This window comes from Ruditapes philippinarum, unplaced genomic scaffold (assembly GCF_026571515.1).
Source record: "Ruditapes philippinarum isolate M1 unplaced genomic scaffold, ASM2657151v2 ctg12241_1_1_1_1, whole genome shotgun sequence".
In the NCBI taxonomy this organism is placed as follows: Eukaryota; Metazoa; Mollusca; class Bivalvia; order Venerida; family Veneridae; genus Ruditapes; species Ruditapes philippinarum.
The window spans coordinates 1,723-23,491 of NW_026857997.1; the positions used below are offsets into that span (position 1 = coordinate 1,723).

General features: G+C 32.7%; 2 protein-coding genes across 2 annotated transcripts; both read left to right on the top strand.

The window, feature by feature from the left end:
• The first annotated feature begins 406 nt into the window (after nt 1–406).
• Nucleotides 407–10,267, top strand: LOC132751717 (transcription factor IIIA-like). Its single transcript, XM_060741931.1, has 9 exons — nt 407–517; nt 2,250–2,359; nt 2,796–2,892; nt 3,648–3,739; nt 4,063–4,136; nt 4,500–4,586; nt 5,146–5,369; nt 8,357–8,410; nt 8,943–10,267. Exons 1-9 carry the CDS (start codon nt 413–415, stop codon nt 9,501–9,503), a joined length of 1,404 nt encoding a protein of 467 aa, XP_060597914.1. The 5' UTR covers nt 407–412; the 3' UTR covers nt 9,504–10,267.
• Nucleotides 10,268–18,789: 8,522 nt separating this feature from the next.
• On the top strand, nt 18,790–21,518 carry LOC132751716 (uncharacterized). The gene is made up of 2 exons (XM_060741930.1): nt 18,790–18,798; nt 19,074–21,518. The coding sequence occupies exons 1-2, from the start codon at nt 18,790–18,792 to the stop codon at nt 21,516–21,518; spliced, it is 2,454 nt and encodes an 817-aa protein (XP_060597913.1).
• Nucleotides 21,519–21,769: the final 251 nt, after the last annotated feature.

Here is a 21,769-nt window from a genome sequence, read left to right on the forward strand (position 1 = left end):
TAAGTCCCATAACCCTGGCATCCATTTTCCGTAATTATCATACTTTTTTGCACATTTGGTTCGGTGAGTTGGATATATCAAATATTCTATTTTTGTCAGTGGATTAAACCAAAACAATCTAAGAAATATAGGACTATCCAACTTGGGTGTGTGGTTGCATAGCACTTGCTGAACTGGAATGTGATTAGGAGTATATCAGTATTATTTCTCAGGTTTCAATGACCCCATCTCTGACTTTAATGTATGAATCAATTATAAGTAATAGAATATGTTTAAGACAGTTAAGTTCTGTTAAATAACTCTTAGAAAAAAAAACTTTAAAAAATCGATATGCATTTCGATGGATGATATAAGTTGAAGACGACAACAATATTGTAGGACAAGTTCATTCGTTAGTAAATTTTCCGGTACCATGGAAGATGGACTAGGTGCACATGTTTGTACATTTACTGGCTGCAATAAACGTTTTAAGAAGCACAGCAGGTTACAGAGTCATTATTTATCGCATACTGGCGAGGTAATTTCGTTGGGTATTTTAATTTAATCAAAAGGGTTAGTATTAAGTTAAAATTTCATTGAAATATAAAAAAGTGGAATAGTTTTCGGATAAAACTGTACATTACTGGAACCACTGCACTACACCCAGCTGTTGCCCTACTCCCTACCCCAGAGATGTTCACTGCAGCTGTTGCTTGCATCCTAGTTTTCCAGGCTCCCTGTATCCCTAGTCCAATAGATTAGACGTTACAGGCTTGTTATAGTTTTACTGGTAAGCATGATGATCTCTCTTTCAAAATAAGTGATTTATTTTGATATGCTTGACTGACCCAGTTTTATTGTATTCATCAACGGGTATTATAAATTAGTCGTTCCACTAGTTTTTGCACAGTTTGTATGACACCTTTTTCATGGAATGTTTAATTTTTAGCCAGCCTCAGCTTTGATTTAATTTTTCATTTGACAGTTCCTAATCCTGTAAATGGCTGTAATGCTTTTCTTTTATTGTACTATTAAATTTTCAAAATGTGCAAACCAAAAATACATTAGTAAAACTTCATTACTGATTCATTTCAAACAATACTTCTTTTGATATCAAATATTTCAATGAATACATTCAGTGTTTTTTTCTCTACTTTGGGAATGGTGCCGGTACCAGACTAATTGGGAAAAATGAGTTATTTTGACTTAAATTGGGAATTTCTTTTTATGCATTTTTTCAGCTACAAATAAGATAAGTCATCATGAATAAAGACAGCTAACAGCTTCCACTGTCTAGGTAGAACTATTGAGTGGTGATTTATATGAATATGTTGGAGTTAAATGATTTGAGATAAATCACTTGGCCTTGTGTAAATTTTGAACAGCCATTTTGGGAATTTAAACATTGGAAATTGGGAATTTTAATGTCTATTTTCTATTGGGAACAGTACCGTTTTAGGGTAGTAGTTACATAAAGAAAAAAAACACTGACATTTGCTGATATCTGCCTTTATTCACTTTAAATGTATAAAGAAACTATTTTATATGATAATCTATCATAATCATATATGATTAAACATACATTGATTTTAACACTTTTCTATTCTTTGGGAAAAAACTTCATCAATTAATCTATGAGTTTTTGGACGTATTACTATTTAAAAAGTAAATATGTAAATATAGATAACAGAACAACAAAAATAGACACACAGTGAAAGAAAAGACAATTTTGTACATACAAAATAACATTTCATTGTCTTAACTTTTTCATAAAATGAATACTAAACTCAGGCAAAGTTAGGAAGCAAACACACCAAAGCCTTTTTAAGATTCCTGGCTTGAACCCTGGGGAGATTCTGTCACTATTAAACAGCAAGTTGTTATATGGCAAAACATAATCTAATATATCCAGATATCTTTATGATGTCTCTATACTGAAGTTATTTTCTAGACTATTGATGTTGTAGCAGCATTTTTGTCTCCATGTTATCTAGAGATCCATTATGATATAACTATCTGCCTTACAAAGATAATTGGCTGGCTAAAAGATTGATGATACCTTCTAATGAATAAAATCTTTTAATTCTTTGTGAAAATGCCAGTATTGCCTGTGGGAAATGCTTTAAGATTATAGAGGAAATAATTTGAATATCTCTGTGTTAAATTATACGGATGTAAATAATTATTTTTTTTACTTTCATAAAGTTATGAGAAACTATTGCGAGTAAATTATCATGCCAGCAATAAATATGTGTTTGTTATTTTTAAAGCGTCCACACATCTGTAGTTATGAGGGTTGTAACAAAGCTTATAAAAGAGTGGATCACTTAAGTCGTCATCAACAAGTTGCCCATGTATCAGATGAGGAACAGAACAAGAGGTATATCTATTTGCTTTGTTATAAAATTTTACAAAATAAATATAAAATATATGTATTCGCATTATCTAAGAGTCTCACTGGCTTGGATAGTTTACTTGTATATTTGAAAACTAGTTTAAACAACAAACTTGTATATCTGAAAACTAAATGTTTAGACATTTGAGGAGTGAAAGTTTACTGTTAAGTGATACATGAAACTAAGGTGAACCACTTTGCTTGGACTATCGAAGGGGTCTAGTGGGAAATGTTGATGCTGCACTGATGATAAATTCATAATCATCATCAATAAATAAATGAATTAATGAATATATTAATTAATTAATGATTGAATGAATAAAGATCATAACAAATAGCAGAAAATGTAAATGTATTTATCATTTTAGTAGTAGTCTCTACAAATTCATGTTATAAAAGATATTGATGATTTATTTGACAGTTGGGAATGTGAGGAGAGTGACTGTGAGTCCACATTTAGTTCTGTGTATGCCCTGAAGAAACATATAGCCCAGTACCATGAGAGAGATACGTATAAGGTATTATAGTTTCATATATTTTTTGTCAATAAAGATCATGGCTACAATCGTTGCAATCATTCTAAGCTCAGGTTTGAGCACATATTGCTCATATTATGATTATATATAGTCTGTCATGTGTCATCCATCTATTGGTATCAACAATTTCTTTAAACAACATCTCTTCCTTAACCACTTGGTAGACTATGACTAAACTGCGTAAACTTGAAAATGAAATCTTTAAAATCTGCTCAGTAACTACAATGGTAAAATAATTGACTAGTAATTTAGCATCACATTGTGGTTCTCTATAAAAGTTAAATAAATCATGCCCCTAAGGTATGTTTCTCTGGAAATGGGGATCGTGTCTGATGATTATAAAAATTATAAAAATGCAACTATAGTCCCTGTTTACAAAAATATTAAACTGTTCCAATTACTAAGAAAAATTGATCTGTTCATTAAAAGAAGTGACAGATATATGATTATACACATGTTAAAAAAAACCCATACAAGTCGTGGATTTGGTAGTTTTTCAACTTTTTAAAAAATACTCTAAATTCCCAAAATGTTGGAGAATATTCACCAATTTATGCCAATCGCCTTTTTCTAAAATAGCTAGAAAAGGCCCCTGAGAAAGAACATGACAAATTTGACTTCTGCATTGAAGAATGATATTTATTTCTATCAACGATTCTAAGTTTAAATAATATTTTTTCAAGCAAAGTAATTTGATTGTATTGTGAAGTGGAATGATTTATAAATCTATGTTTCAGTGTACTGTGATTGGCTGTGAGGCTGTGTTTAACAAGCATCATCAATTAAAGACACATAAATTAGAAGAGCATGCACAGGGCAGGCTGTTGTGGTAAAAAATATTGTATATTTTCTAATAATGAACCTTATGCTTTATTAACGTACCTAAGTAATAATGTACCTCAATAAAAAAAAAAGTTTTATAATTTAGCAGTTACTCGGATATAAAGCTCAAAAGAAAATGAATTGAGAATCATTTGAACTGAATTTTTACCCAATTTAGTTGAATGTTTGTAGTATATCACTGTATATGTAAACTAATTGCAGGTTATGAACTTACTTTCTTGTTTCATGTTTCTGAGTTAAATCATAATAAACAGTTTTTTTGATGAATTATAGAAAACAATAAATTTGATTGACTGTTATTTATTACAGTTGTCCAGTTGCTGGCTGTGGTAAGGCATTCCCAACACAAAATAAACTGAAGAGGCATCAGAAAATACATGAAGGTAGTTTATGTTATAAAGTGATTCTCAAATTTAAAGTTTCATTATTTGTTTATTTTTTGCCCTGTAAAACAAAATAGTGAGGGGCTTAATGGTTCAAATTTTGATAAGGGTGTGGGCCATATTCATGTATATTCTTTTCTCAATAAACAGATCTTGGTTGAAGCACAAACTGTACAAGATACTATTACATTTAAGAATTCAGTGTGATGTTATTAGCTTAGAACTGTGAGAGGTAATGAAAGATAGATATGAAAATTGAAGACAGGCACTGTCAAGGTTTTTAAATATAACTTTAGTTTATGTCTTTTTGGTATGCAAGATGCATATTTGTACTGTTACAATCTGTATATATTAATATTACAGGGTACACATGTACAGAGAGTGAGTGTGGTAAGAAGTTTGACAAATGGTCATTGCTAGTCAAACATAAAAAGGTGGATCATGCTACAGGTAAGGTGATAATATTTAATATTTCTCGTTATAGTTCATATTAACCTTTAACCTGTTGAATTTATAATTGACTTGTCCAGCAATGAATTTGGAACAGTCCATAAGAAGCTAACAATAGTATAGTGACTGACCAGATTGGACAGTAGGGCTGGCTGGCCGGGCCCTATACTAGTTTCAGAGGCTAATTACTTCCTGTTCAAGCAAGTTTAGGGTTATGCATAGATTAGGGCACAATTGACAAAATCCTTTTTGAGATTGAAATAAATTTAATTATTGTTAAATGTAAAGTGAAAGTCCTGAAAGTATCTTAAAAGTAGTTCTTATGAAGTTCATTTTTTAATAAAAAAAGAAGATGCTGTTAGGGTTGACTGTGATAATTTATATTGAATCTGAACAGATAACTGGTTACAACATTATTGAAGTCTTGACTGATTTCTATAGTATACACAGCATTTCAAAGTTCAGATTTCAGACTTTAAGCATTACTGAATGCAGAGCTTGATTAAAATAGTTAACATATGAAAGAATTACATTATTTAGTCTGATAAATTTGTTGCAGTGCATGAGTGCCCAGAGTGCAAGAAATCATTCAGTCAGAAGCAGTGGTTAAAACAACATATGTTAACTCATGCTGACAGACGTATGTCATTTATCTGTAACCATGACAACTGTGGACGTTCCTACCTGGACCAGCGTAATTTAAATGCTCACATACGTAGTTACCATGAAGGCAAGAGATTCTCTTGTGAACATGAAGGGTGTAGTCAAACATTTACTACCAAGGTATGGAATGAAAAAAAATTATTTCAAATATATATTAGAATGGTCTTACCATATACAGATTGGGAAAGGCTTATTGCAATAGTGATAAGAAATCACTGAAAATGTGAATTAAGGCAAACAATAGAATCATTTGATAAAGTTGTGATAAAGAGCATTTCAGTTTAAAGATGTCCACATATAAGACATATGTTCCCTATAACCTTAATGCCATACTTTGTAGACTTCTCTCTAGGACACATTTGCCTTAATTTGGGGAGTGGGGATTTTGTGTCTTTTGATAAGTATAGAAAGGTGTTTCTAAAATTCTAAACTTTACGTAGTGGGCAAACAACCTTGTGTACCAATATCAACTTGCAAATATTATTAAAGCAAAGTGAGACTAAATGTTGACATATAATTAAGAAATAATACGAGGGGTGTCCCAGAATTACGTGGACTTTTGCTGTAACTCAAAAACTACTGAAAATAAAAACAAACAAAATTAACATGAACAAAATGCAACTTTATTGCATTAGTACAAAAAATTTCAAAGTTGTCCGGCAACTGGATCAGTGTCTGTGGGCATGGTAATGAGACAAGGGGTAGCGGGTGCGGGGCAGTCCATTCCGACGTTACGACGTCATTCCGGTGGCGTCACTAGTTGTTAATAAATGCGTGGCGTCGAATGTCAGTTTTTCTCAACATAGTCACCGCCTAACTCGATACACCTATGGTGTCGATATATCCACTGGTCGTACACCGCCCTGTACCACTCCTGGTCGAAATCAGCCAGCACTTTCTGCGTTGCGAACGAGAGTTCCTGGAAGGAATCGAACTTCCGTCCCTTAAGTAAGCGATATTGTACATATACTTAATCCGCAAATAATAATAAATTAATAATAATAATAAAGAATAATATTAACTTTTGTTACGATAATAGTGTTAAAGACGACAGTGATAATGCTGACGCCTTATTATTATTATTATTATTATTTATCATTATTATATTTATTATTATTATTATTTTTATTATTATTCTTTTATTATTATAATTATTATCATTATTATCATTATTTATTATTATTATTATTATTATTATTAGACCTTCTATTATTATTATTATTATTGTGGAGTTTATTTTGTACGCAAAGACAATGTGCGTTAACAAGGGAAATAACCTATCATGCGCCCTATCATCTCTGACGTCCTTGACTTCCTTAATTGACGCCGCAGTCAACGTTGACTTTCTCCCATGACCCTTGTCGTCTTCAATGTCCTTCCAGCCGTCTTGAAAACGCTTATGCCACTTGAAAACGAGTGATCGCCAAACAGGAGGTCTCACTTTTGCAGTCTCCGACATTTCCTGCGTCTGTGTCGGCGTCTTCCCAAGATCCACACAAAACTTGATGATAGTCCGATGTTCCGCGTAATCCGTGGACGTCATTTTTTGTTAAATATCCAAGAGCATCGGTTGTCAGTTGTCCGCTGGTAAACAATAACGGAAACAGCTATGACGTCAAAATTTCAAACGAACGTTTATATGACGTCACTGCATATGCTTACAACGTCGCGCCATTTTTTACTTATAAATATGCAAGATATACGAAAGTAAAGACAACTTATTCATAAAAATATTGGACTGCCCCGCGCTGCGCATACTGCGTTACTATAGCGATGTAAAATATAGAGAAGCAATGTTAGAAATTTAAAAATAATGGACATATTCATTAAGGATATGTTAAAGGTATTGTGTACAAATTTGCTAAAAAATGCATTAAAAAATAAAAAAATTATAGTAAAAGTCCACGTAATTCTGGGACACCCCTCGTATATCCCAAACTGTGATTTTATTGCTCAATAACATCACTGTTTGGAGTTCGGATGCAACAAATTATATCACGAGGGCGTAGCCCGAGTGATATAATGATGCGCATCTGAACGACAAACAGTGATGTTATCAAGCAATAAAATCACCGATTTGGATATATTATTTCGATTCTAACACGACATCAACAAATAAATGCTGCCATACCTGATATTTAGCTAAATTGCGCCAGTTTGTTTCTGTACTTATTGTCAGCGTTTATTGGTTACGCCACGTGTATAATGAGGCCCGCATGGAAGATCGGGAAACTGAATGTGTTAGCCTTATTAAATAAAGTCGTAACTTACTTACTTACTATTACGTCACATGTCTAAATATAGAACGTCAAACAGTGATTTTATAGCATAATAACACACACTTTCAGTTCTTCTATGTTCAATAGGGAAAAATGCGGGTTGTGTTAGAATCAGCAATTAATATTGGTTTTCAAATGTTAAAAGGGTCTGTGTATTCTGTAAGTCACAGAATAGTATGTCTGTAAATACAGACACTTTGCTATTTTCTTTAGACAAAATAGGTATAATATATGAATATTTCTGAAAACTTTTAATTGTTTTTGTAAAGTTGTGTTCTGGCACTAGACAGAGTTAATCATTGACTGCTTAAATAGACTTGGTGACATGTTTGGTCACAATTTGAATACAATAATTACTTGACTGAAGAATTGATCTGTGTATAAGTTATTGCCAATAATTATTGTTAACAAGGGCCACATACCTATCAATGGAAATCCAGTGTATTATTTAGCTGTCTTCAGCAATACCTTCCTGGTGTGAGCTTTCTAGGATAATTGAATAACTATCAGAGACTTAGATGGGAAGGTGATGATTGATTGTAATCTGTATCTTTTCCAATCCCAAGACATGTGTCAGTATAATATGATCTATATTTTGTTAGTGAGATCTATTCCAATTTTTAGATTAATTTTCGAGGAGGACTCCATGACAGTCACCAGTGGGACAATCCCATATGTTAGGATGTTATGGCTTGTCTATTCACTAGTGGTTAAAATTTATTGCATGTAGTGGTCAAATCAGTATGAATGACTTGAACTGTAAACAATAATTTAAACTGTAAATTGAGGCTTTCCTTTAGTTATTTTAGTATTTCTTTTTTGTTTCAGCAAAAGTTACAACAACATCAGAAATTACATGATCCAAACAGACCATTGCCAAAGGTAAGATTATGTCCTCTTGTTATATATAAAATAAATCATTTCATAACATTAATTCCGTGTATATGTTTCTGAGACCTTGTTTGCAATAATATCAATGAGACTTTTCAATGAAAAAAGCCATTTTTCACAAAATGCTCATGCAGTAATGGGTTAATAAAGATATTGCAAATTAGAAAAAGTACTTTGGTTTAAAATCATTTTAAAAATGAACATCAAAATTTCAATCAGTTTTGACTTCTATTGTAATGTAAAAACATGTTGTACTTAGTTTTGTCAAAAACTTCAACCATTAAGTGTATATTAAGTACTTCATCAAGTAGTGTAAAGTTCAAAGAAATTTTTAAAAAAATCAACAAATAACTGTTGTTTTTGTTAGTTTTGTGAATCTGGAGGTATATAGTTAAGATACTGTAATCAGTCAGTGATACAAATATTGAAGAATGTAATGATGTTATCTCACATTTTCCAGATAACATATGTATTGTAGTAAGAATATTGATGCATTTATCATTTGGTTATTTTATGTTTGCAGAAAGCTAGAAAGAAGAAATCAAAGGTAGAAAAGCTTCTAGGTATAAGCTTGGAAACAGAGTCCAGAGGTCAAGATCATGCAACCTTTTACTCTCCAAACAGAGAAGATAGTATAGATCTACCTGACCTATCACATTTACAGGCAGATAAAAATATACCTGCAGCTTTAACAAGCCCAGGTGAAGTAAAGGAAGAGTATATACAACATAGTGAAATGATGGAATCAATTCTTCAAACTGCATTACGAAAAGTTAAAAGTATTGAAAAGAGTAAACCTGATGATAGAAATGAAGAAAGTGATGAGATAGGACATAAGGAAAGTGCTGAAATAGAATTTATTGAAAGTGATAACAAAAATGAAACTGAATGTAATAAAGAAAGTAACAATAGTGGAAACGATATGGAAATTATAAAACACATGGATAAAACAGAGAAAAACTCAAGCAACAATATGGAATTTTCAATATATATCCTTGATGGAAGTGATGGTAACTTAAAGAAAATAAATATGTGTTCAAACAATTCTATGGAAACTAGTCAAGATAATACTGACACAGTTTAATATTGTCTGAGCTAAAGTTAAGTTGTTACAGTTTGTGCTATATATACATTCTATAATACTGAACTAATCTGAATGTTGATGAAATCAAATGATCCATCCTGAATATAGTCATTTTTAGTTTGTCTGTTTGGAAGAAAAGATCAAAAGCTATTAAGATGCATGCAGCAGCGGCTTCATCATCGTGCAAAAACTTTAGTGTAGCTTATTATTCAAACATACATGAAACCTTGCATCCTTACTTACTATGCCCCTTGTTACTAAACTTTACCAAGTATTTTGTCATGATTGCTTATCAAGTACCATGACTTTAAAACTATCAAAAGTATAAAAATTTAGACTTGGAATAAATGACAAGGGGCATTACCTTGAATGCATTTTTAGATATCTCTTTTTTTCTGTACAAATTGGTTATTGATAGAAAATTTTCTTTGCATACAATGTGCATAATACTTGCTTATGAGAACAATTCATATTTGTAGGACTTACATAACTTAAGTGATCTGTATTTCTAGAGTTTTTTCCTATTTTTTCATGTAAATTATTAAAACTTTACCAATATTTTGAACATTCACAATCACAAAGTAATTCATTTTACTGAGAAATGACAGCATACATAACAGTTAATATAAGTATTTGCCCTTAACTGTTGATATAGCATGTGGTGCTCTTGTTGTTTTATTGGGCATTTATTTGCTAAAATGTTATTTAATATTATGTTATATTATATATTAAAGAGAAAATAATAAAAATATATATGAACTTATCATATTAAGTTGTTGTTTATCTTGGGTAGCAGATATTAGACAAATTTACCTCATCACTAGTTTCCTGGTGCAGGTAGGCCGTGTTCAGATAGCTTATAAAACCAAAATATTTGTGGCCTTTCCATGGACTGACAAAATTGTGAAATCTACAGGGCTTTTCTGGGAAATTGGAAGAGGTGTTGGTCGTACATTTGCAATATTTTGTCAAATATGGAAAAAGTGAAATAACAACAAGCAAACAAACTAGATCTAAATTCATTTCTACATTGTTGTATTATAAAGGCTGCTGCTTTACAGACCTTGAAGAGGTCATTAATTTTTCAAGAAGTTTGTATGCATTGATCTTCATTGAAACATCCAGTTGTTGATAAGTGTGTGGTACACAAGACCTTTTTCTGTAGAAGAAACTTATATTGAAATGCATATTGTACAGTGTAACACCAAATGTTTTCACACTTTTCAAGGAGAAAGTCGTATCTGGGAATGTATATAACATAGGCTTTGGAAACTGATCCAGTTATTTGCTGTTTGTCAAAGTTCCAGCATAACTGCTATTTGATGTTCAGAGTGAGACACTTTACAGTGTTATATCTGGCATAATATTGGAGCAGCATTTGCTGTCCTCAAGCAATGGCACTGTAGTGACTGTACCAGCCCTACCTATTACATTGTAGTAATCCAGGGGTTGATAGTTGGATCCTAGGGTAAGGTGAAATTTCTCCATGACAATCTCAGACATTGTATCTAATAGTCATTTGTGTGTCACTGCTGATTCAGAAATTATATAGGATTCGAAGTTGGTCACTTTCTGAGAAATTGGTACCTGCTGGTTAGCTATCCAGGAAAGCTGGTAAGGTAGATATGACCAAAGAATCAGTGTAAAACCAGAAAAAAAATTGAAGACTTATTACAAGTAGTGCAGGGTGTCCGTTTGACCCTTGAAAGGACTCTTTGACCCTTCAAATTTCCAAAAGGCCTGATTTGACCCTCAGGATTTTAAATGGAGGGTCAAATTTTGTTAAAATAATGGGGATTTGGCCTTGTAGTCCGTAAAACTTAGTCTAAATGACCCTCAGGATTTCATGGCTAGTGAACACCCTGTAGTGGCAAACTATCTTCAGCAAAGCTCCATTATAACATGTAGGCCCAGGGTAACTCTGTTTTCAAAATTAAGAAAAATGTGAAGATTTCATATGCTTTATAAATATATATCTATATTAAACTGCAATTATTTGAAACTTGGAGGAGCTTGCCTCAGTCCCTCTAGCAAATATAACTACTACATGTATTTCAAACTGGCCAAGTTTAGACCATCAGTGTGATGGGAGACGTTCCTTTCCTAGCCACCAGGTGCCATTCTTTAGTCTTTCCCACAACTGGAATTCTGTGACACTTGTTTATCTGTAACATTGTCCTTTTTACCCATCTTTTTGGATCATCTCTAGGTTGTATCTGTTTGTTTTGTAAAATTTTCATGTTGAGTAATGACATTATGTTTAATGAAGTCCAGTGTCCTGTTTTGCATTTGCTGAATATATGTGTTTTCCAGTTAAGGCCCATGATGGGGGATGAGTTTAACCATGAAGTGTGTAAGGGAACTGGTCAGGATTTTAAATGCATGTGATACGGGGCATTTTTTTATGCAGAAGCATAAAATATTAGATACATGTATCATAATTATCACATAAATATTTTTTTTTTGAATTTTGCAACCTTCCACGTAGTTCATAATTTCCTATAAAATATAGAAGGAAAATATTTAGCGGTGTTCAAAATACTAAACGCTCGCCAGTGGATGATAATGATATTTTAAAAATATTTTTAGACATAGCCGACAGGAAATCGTCCTGATTGGTTCAATCAAATTGTTTTCAAATTCATTGGCGGAGAAATATGTAAATTTTTAACTCTCGTATTTATCTTTTATTTTAGTATCGTTCCCAAATTAAATTATAAAAATATGTCTTTCCCTCGAGCAAACGTTAAAAGATTCAACGAAATCCAAGGTAAGATACCGTCTTTGTCACTGCCAAAAATTATTTCACCAATTGCTTTGAATTTATTCTCTGTTATCTGGTTATAGGGCCTACCATAGGCACTTGGTTTCGGGATAAAAAGCCTTTTGAAGGGTTTGTAGGACTCAAATTTGATTGAATGTAACGATTTTTTAACGTAGATGTCTCGATTCTAAATTCGACATTTTTCCGATATTACTAAAAAAACACAAGGTAGCTCAGTCGCCATTTTTATCCGCAACGGAAGTGGTGAATAATTTACCGTACACGTACCGTACCGAATCTGGTACCCGCGAATCGTATAGACAGCTGCTTGGAAACCGGGCACCGCTACTGTTTGCCTGGTGACATAAAGTGGCGCTAATTTTGAATTGCAATAAAGACGATATTTTTTAGCAAAAGAGGCTGTATTCATATAAACTGTAACGATGGGCTTGGAAAAATGGTAACTTTATTACAACAACTTGATATAACAGTCATTAAATTACCGATCTAGGTATATATTTACATATTAAAGGAACTCCACTGAGGTCCAAAAAGCAATAAAACATAACATGCTACTTTATTACACAGATCAAGTTTGGCACTAAAAGAGAAAGATATACAATGGATAATTCTGGAATATACTCAGAAAAAATTGAAAATCGTTTTGCTATTCGTAGCCCATTTTGTGTGTAAAGTGTTTCAACCCTTTTCATTTTTTTTTATTATCTTTCATAAAATAACTATGAATGATCCGAAATTTTCCACAACCTTAAAAATCAAATGGAACATAAATGCCGAAAAAAATTTCAAGTCCTGTCTATTCAAAAACACCAGTTGAGTCCCTTAAATGATACTTAGCAGGAATGAAGACTGACTTGGAGGCATATTTATAGTAACATGAAGAAGCTAAACAGGGCTCTATTGTCATCTGTTGTGACAGGAATAATAATCAGAATTATAAAATTATTGAAAAGCAGGAGAAATAGATTTTTTAAATTAATATTCATATTGATTATAGCTCTTATTGAATACTTTTTCAACCAAACTATGCATGGGGATTGAAACAAAGACCAAACTTGGCAATGAAAAAGGAACTCTTATAAAAAATAAGATAAATTTCATAAATTGACAGCAGCTGTTATATAAAGAATTATAATTTATAGAAATGTTGTGATTATCCAATGTCACCAACTTGCCGCATCCTAAATATTCCATGTAGGACCTTGGCGGGTAATAAATATGAAAATGTCATAAATGTCTGAGATTATTGCCCGCACAATGTTGAATATGAATCTGTATGGGTCCTTAAGTTGTATTTCATATGAGAACCATGTTGTTCCTGTACGGGTTTGCCAAGATTCAGCAAATATGGACTGGTACTCTAATGGAAATGCTTGCTTTAACTCTTAATTTAATTTTCTGGGTTCAAGTTGTAGCAGTGATATGAATGCTTACTTTTTAGCTCCACTATTCAAAGAAAAAGGAGAGCTATCCTTACCTCCTGAGCATTATATTACTAGTAACCACTGACATGTTGAAGTTTTTGTACCACCTCAAGTCCACTGACATATGATATTGAACTTTTGCAGAGTCCATTGACACATGGGTTTGAAACTATGCAGACTTGTTCACCATCAAGCCCAAAACCTGTACACATGGAGGAGGTAACAAGCATTGTGACAGAATTATGCTCCTTTAACTAATTTTTTTAATTGTATAGAATATTCTTCTTTGTTAATTTCATCATTATCCAGGTTGTTACTATACTATCAAGTACTGAGAATAGTAAAGTTTGCTTGTCCAATTGATAGCTCTTGTTTTATTATTTTGTTGAAGTGTATACATGAACTCAATAATCTTGATTAAATAAAAATATATTTTCAAGTCTATATTGAGGCAAAACACCTTCAAGAGTGTGATACCATATTCTTTCTTTCATGTGCATAAATAAACACAACATTGTGAAGGGCAGACTATTTATCTCTAAAATTAATATAATTATTTGATTGCATGAGCAAAAATCCTTTATATGTTCAATATTCAAATTATGTATAATCAGCACAATGTTGACACAACCAAACAGGTGAGTAAATTTCAATCCAAGTTAATTAGATCACAAGATGAAATTAATAAAATAGATGTATTCTTAAAATATGAAATCATGTATTAAGTAAACTTTGTGTTTTCATTTGAAATTTCAGATAAGTCTTTCCAACTGAATCAGCAAATAAGAAAACAAATTTACATCTAACAATGAAATAATAAAATTGTCTTCTATAAACTTTTTTCTTTATTTTCTAAATAGAAAACTACTTAATATAAAATGCTGCTACTAACTAGCATTTTATAGTGATTAATAAAGCAGCCTTTATTTACCCAAAATGATATGATTTTATAATTATTCACACTAAAGAGCTGAAATTTAAGAATTATAGGCATTTCCTTAATTCACATGTATTAATATAGTACATCAATTTCCTGACTATTAATATATCACCAATTAAATTTATGATGAAGTCAGTTTTAAAAACTTCCTGCAAAGAAAGTAATATAACACTTTTGCATAGAGTATAAGCTCAATGGTTTTAAATTATTCCAAAATTAAGAAACATTTCTTGAGATGCATGTTAACAAATAGGTTATAATGCAGTCATTGTCTTAAATATTAAGACTTATCTTATGAAAATGACAATGTTGTTTTGATATATTCATATAAATAGTGAATTTTTATATTAGTTGAAAATTTAAAATGTTGCCTTTAACAATGAAACATTAACAAGTAATTGGTTCTGTTTCTACCAAGATAAGTGTACACTGTATTATTTTCTTCTTGCAAACTAACATATACACCAAGAATTATATACATATATAGTGTATATACAGATTCTGTGGATATAATTTCTTCATACTATCAGTTACCATTTTTCAAGCCCATCGTTACAGTTTATATGAATACAGCCTCTTTTGCTAAAAAATATCGTCTTTATTGCAATTCAAAATTAGCGCCACTTTATGTCACCAGGCAAACAGTAGCGGTGCCCGGTTTCCAAGCAGCTGTCTATACGATTCGCGGGTACCAGATTCGGTACGGTACGTGTACGGTAAATTATTCACCACTTCCGTTGCGGATAAAAATGGCGACTGAGCTACCTTGTGTTTTTTTAGTAATATCGGAAAAATGTCGAATTTAGAATCGAGACATCTACGTTAAAAAATCGTTACATTCAATCAAATTTGAGTCCTACAAACCCTTCAAAAGGCTTTTTATCCCGAAACCAAGTGCCTATGGGGCCTACTGCATTCTATCTCTCTCCAAACAGGTACGTATATTAACGTTAATATATATACCTGCTCCAAATGATGCCAAAAACCTTGCAGGGAAATTTTATTGCAACAGTCAATCTTTTATCTGCTGTATTCCATGTCAACTATTGTCAGTATTGAATGATGATGATCTGTTGATGTTGCTAAAAACTAAATACATTTCTAGATGTGCCTGATGTGCTCAGTGTTGCATAGCCATACCTGTTTTGTTCTTCTGTGAACAACTGGTCAAAGGATGTGAGCGTAGAAGTCAATGCTTACTCCCTTAGGAAGTAATCATTTAATACAGGAATGGTGCAGTCTTGTATTCATCAAGTTTGCCGAATGATAGACTATTCTCTCCCTAACCAGTTCCTCTCCCTGACGGTTCTCTCCCTTACCAGTTCCTTCCCTGACGGTTCTCTCCCAAATTTGAAATATGCAGACAGTTCTCCCCCAATTTTATTTTTTTAAGTTATTATTTTAGTTTTGACTTAATTCAATAATATTTCTTAATGAAGACTATCAAAAGAATGTGTTTGAAATTAAGTGCATTTTATGTTTAAATTTATGTTTATCTGAAAAGTGTTTGTAAATTTTTTTTCTGGTATTTTAATCCTATCAACACCTTCATTGTGAGAGATTAAGATAACTGGCCAGTGACTGATATACAACTGTAATTATGTAAACGTCTAGTGATATTCATTTTATTTTAATTTTTTTTGTTATATGGAGAATAACATGGTAACAAGTATGTTCTAGAAAATAAATAAGCATTTCACATTTACTTTTATACTAAATTGATTAAAGAACATCACTGTAGTCTTTCACATGAAACAATATTTAGAACCAAATAATTAATAAAAATACTTATTCATCAACACCTTTTCACAGCTATTTTAATCTAATCAACACCTTGACTCTTGAGTAATGAATAAACACCTCAATTATCTCTGACAGCAAACTTAATGCACTATGTATTTAACACCTTTCTTCATTATACAAAACTTCAAAAGTTTTGAAATTTAGGTATTGAAATGCATTAATCAGTTTTTTTCTTATCAAATTTACTCTTATTTATAAAAAACAACAACAAAAAAACAAACAACATAATATAGATAACATCTTATGATTATCCGAATCAAGTATTTTTCATTGACTATTTTCAATGAAAAACATTCATAAAGTATACATTAGATCTAATTAAAAAAAACAACAACAGAATAATTAATAAATATGCTTAAAATATTTTCTTTTCTAATCTATATCAATTAGTAATAATACCTATTTATTAAACATCTAAATACTTTGATAATATATGTTTCTTTCTCTTATTTATATCAGTTTATAATAATTTATCCATTTATAAAACATCTAAACACTTCAATAAAATATTTTTTATTAATTTATATCAATTAATATTGAACTTACCCATTTGTCTAACATCTAAATACTTAGATAGATAGAGTAATTTGCTTACGTTGACACCGGTAGTCTTGTTTACATTTTGTCAGAAATAAATTTGGATAATTCGTGTGTTTTAGACGGATTTGTGAACTATAGACAGTGATTATGTGATATATATAGTGTTTGGAGTTATATGGATTAATCAGAGGTGAAAATTTTGACATTTTGAAGATTTGATGAGTTTAAATTGTACATGTACTACCTGAATGTAGCTATTTATAGTAACAGTCATTGACTAGTATAATAAATCGATAGTGGTCACTGTATACCTGTCCACTTGATTGGCGATTCGTCACGCTTGACTTGAGCGCAGCGGAGTACTAGAGTACACATTGGAACATTTCGCTCGTCAGTTTACGCTCGACTAAAATATGAAAAACGCTAAATTTGGAGCGGATTTGAACAGTACAAGCGAGGCAGAGGAGTACGTAGAGTCGATCATGGCCTCGCAGCTTATCACGAAAATTAATACACCTGTAACTTCTGGACGCAAGCGTCATTTATCTGAACCAGATATTGCGACAACTGTGAAGAAACAGCCACGCATTGAAGCTAAAGCTAAACGGTCTCTTTACACGGATACACCTCAGAAACCACGCCAAGTTGTTGTGACGTCAGCTGACATACATGTTGATGGCAATGCATCTGTTGAACAGCTGATAGCAACTTTATCGGCTGATATGCACATGCTGTTTTCCTCCCTTAATGAACGAGTTGAGAAGATGGAGAATGGACTGGAGCAGAAGATTTCAGAAAAAGTTGCCAAGGTACTCGATAAACGTGTAAACACTGAGATGACACGTATTCGTAACGTTGTTGACACTAAGATTGAAGATGCAAAGATGGCTATTAAGGCAGAATTGAAGGCAGATATTGATGTTTTAAGTGCCAAGATTGAGTCTATTGCATCAGTAAGTAGTGCTTCGGCCCAAAATGACTCGGGTGATGACAAATCTTTGAATATTGTAATACGCGATCTGCCGGAGTCTGCAAATGAGAATGTGAAATCCAAAGTTGACAAACTTTTCAAAGATGGTCTTCGTGTTAGTGATGTCGGATGTGTCGCTGCTGATAGAAAGAAATCTAGAAATCCAAATAAGTCTGGTGTTATTATTGCAAAATTGAAATCACATGACGATAAGCGTAAAATCATGTCAAAAAAGGCATCCTTAAACTTTTGTAAGCAGTATGGGAATGTGTTTATTCAACATGATCAGGCTCCGGCTGACCGAGTTCTTGCTAGCAACTTCAGGAGTATTCTGAATGCCATGAAGTCACACGGCCTCACAGTGCGTGGTTCGCGCGTTATTCCATGTAGGTCTCGTGACGATAGCAGCAGTTTTCAGGATCGTGATTCCAATGGCAGCAAACATCACGCTTCAACCGCACGTGGTCAGCGGGAAGATTCCGGGAACCATGATGACTCTCGCGATCGCAGAGATCGAGGGGATCGGTCTGATAGGAGTGATCATGGTAACAGGGACCGTGATGGTGCTTTCAGGTCTGTGCACAATGGCCGGCGATTCGGACGTGGAAACGGCGGGCAACGTGGAAATGGTGGTCGTGGATGGAATCGTGGTGGCAGGAGGTCTTTCGATTAGTTAAGTGCCGGGTTTTGGAACGTTAAGGGCTGGAATTTTGAAAGTAACTCTGATAATTTTAAACTTAGAGTCGAATGTGTTTTAGACAATAATTTTGACATTTTAGGCATAGCCGAATCTCATCTTATTAAAAGTGATGTTTTAACAATTGATGGTTATCGTTGGTTTGGTCTTAATAGAGCAAATATACATAAAAATGCACGGACCGGCTCCGGAGGGGTTGGATTTCTTGTAAAAGAATCTCTCTTCGAAACATTTGACATTAATATTGCTGATAATTCTTCAGAAGGTATATTATGGTTAAAATTATCCCACAAGTTTGAAAACATGAATATTTATCCATGTGTCTGCTACCTACCCCCACAAAATTCATCTCGTTTTTTCGATGTAAATCATTTTTATGACAAATTGTTGACTGATATATATTTGTTTCAGACGCAAGGTCGTATATTTATCTGTGGTGATTTTAATAGTCGCGTTGGAGAACTAGATGATCATATTGCTGGTATTGATCAGATTCCTAGTCGAGATGTAAAAGACTATACTGTAAATGCATATGGTGAAATTTTGATTGATTTCTTGATTAACTCTAATTTCTGTATTTTGAATGGTAGAAATTTTACAAAAAATGATTTTACGTCTGTTTCGGTGAAAGGAGCGTCGGTTGTTGATTATTGTCTAGTGCCACATGACAGTATGGACCATTTTTCAGATTTCTGTGTTACACTTACGTCAGATGTTATCAATAATTGTAAGAATATTATTAAATTTGCTCCGTCGTCGATACCTGACCACTCACTTTTATCCTGGAATATATTATGCAATATCACACGTAAAAAAACTGATCATTTTGGTAATACTAGTGATTCTTATGATAAATTTGACAGAAGCTATTTTAGTAATTATTTTTTGTGTAATAGTGATATTCTGTCAGAGGTAAATAGTACGATTGATACCTTGGAACAAGGTATGCGCACACAAAATGACGTAAATATAGCCTATGACAAATGGTGTGAAATTGTTAAAAATGCTATGTATGAAAATGTACCTTATAAATCTATAAAGATAGGACCTGGCACGGGTTCTAAAAAACGTCGTCCAGGTAAACCTTGGTGGACGGATAATCTTAGTGATCTGTGGTGTAAATTGTCAATTGCAGAAAAGCAGTGGTTGCAATGTTATAATAGAGCTGATAGAGTTTCTTTTAAAGCTAAATATGTTAGTATCCGTAAACAGTTTGATGCAGAAGTCCAAAGGGCTAAGCGCCGTCATTGGTACAACCTTCAGAAGGATATATTAAATGAATGTAATGTTGATCGTTCTAGTTTCTGGAAATCTGTTGGTAGAATTGGTATAACTCAAGCTAACAAGAAAATAATTCCTGATGAAGTTGTTCTGGCTGACGGCTCTGTGTCCGCGGATCCTAGTGATGTTTTACTTAAATGGAAAATAGAATTTAGTAATTTGTTTAATAATCCAAATGTATCTTGTGATAACAGGTATAATATTGTAAATGGTGATTATGATACACTAAGTTTTAACAGTGATATGTCTGTGTTGGAAGTCAAAAAAGTTATTGATGAAGGTAAACTTGGAAAAGCAAATGGTATAGATGGAATACCCACTGAAGCCTTAAAGAATGACACTGCTGTTATGTTTATGCACGCTCTGTTTAATGTATGTTTTAAAAGTGGTACTATTCCAAATATTTGGGGTAAAAATGTCATTAACCCAATTCCTAAGTCCGCAAGTATGGATCCAAGGAACCCATTGTCATATAGGGGAATTTCTTTAACTTGTTCTGTTTATAAACTCTATTGTGCTATATTAAATAATAGACTAAGTAACTGGGCTGAAAATCGAGATGTCATTGTTGATGAACAGAATGGGTTTAGAAAGAAAAGAAGCACTATTGATCATTTATTTACGCTAACAAATATAATTGATACTAGGAAAAAACGTAAACAGTCTACATTTGCTGCTTTTATTGATTTTAAAAAGGCATATGATTATATAAATAGAGATTTACTATGGAAAAAATTGTATGACATAGGCATAAAAGGTAAAATGTTAGGTGCTGTACAATCTTTGTATGATTCTGTATATTCATGTGTAAGAATTAACTCTAAACATACTGAGTGGTTTACTGTTAAGTCTGGATTACGTCAAGGCTGTATATTATCTCCCCTTTTGTTTAATTTATATATAAATGATCTTGCTGTTTACCTGAAATCTCTTGATATAGGTATTGACTATGGATCTGATAAAATATGTATGTTACTTTATGCAGATGATATTGTCTTGTTGGCAAAAGATGAGAAAGATTTACAATGTTTATTAAATGCACTTAACAACTGGTGTAGCACCAACGATATGTATATAAATAGTAGTAAAAGTCAAATTGTCCATTTTAGACCTTTATCTGTATGTAGAACATCGTTCAGTTTTATATGTGGTGTTCACACACTTAATATCGTTGATAGATATATGTATTTAGGATTAATGTTGCAAGAGCACTTAGATTTCAATGTTACTGCAAAGGTTGTAGCTCAAAGTGCAAGTCGGGCTCTTGGCCTTCTTATTGCTAAATGTAAATCGTCTGGTGGTCTTCCGTACGATGTATTTACCCACCTATATGATTCTACTGTTTGGCCAACAATCAGTTATGGTTCTGCTATCTGGGGTTATCGCTCTTACTCGTGCGTTAACGCAGTGCAGTTTCGCGCTATGCGTTTCTTTTTAGGTGTCGGTAGATATACGCCTAACGTCGCGGTTTCCGGTGAAATGGGATGGATATCCCCAGAAATCAGACAGTGGAAATCCATTGCTATTCATTTATCTAGAGTCTCTTATATGCTTGATTGTAGAGTAAACAAATGAGTTGCACTTTGTACTGCATCTGCAGCAAATAGATCATGTAAGAACTGGTTTTTCTATGTTAATGATATGTTAAAAAATTGTAATGCACACCAATATAGGGATATAAGAATTTCCATTCCAAAACATACTTTGTGAATATTGTTACAACTAAATTGCAAGAAAAGTTTGTTTAAAACTGGCTGGAATCTTTGAATAATGTCACAGGTCCTTCTGGTTCTAATGGCAATAAGTTGCGTACATATCGACTGTTT

What these genes read in the sequence shown, in the direction of transcription:
- LOC132751717 (XM_060741931.1), top strand. Translation starts at nt 413, where the DNA reads ATGGAAGATGGACTAGGTGCACATGTTTGTACATTTACTGGCTGCAAT. An exon ending in GATGAGGAACAGAACAAGAG is followed by an intron (nt 2,360 to 2,795) that starts GTATATCTATTT and finishes TTTATTTGACAG; the next exon opens with TTGGGAATGTGAGGAGAGTG. An exon ending in GCACAGGGCAGGCTGTTGTG is followed by an intron (nt 3,740 to 4,062) that starts GTAAAAAATATT and finishes TATTTATTACAG; the next exon opens with TTGTCCAGTTGCTGGCTGTG.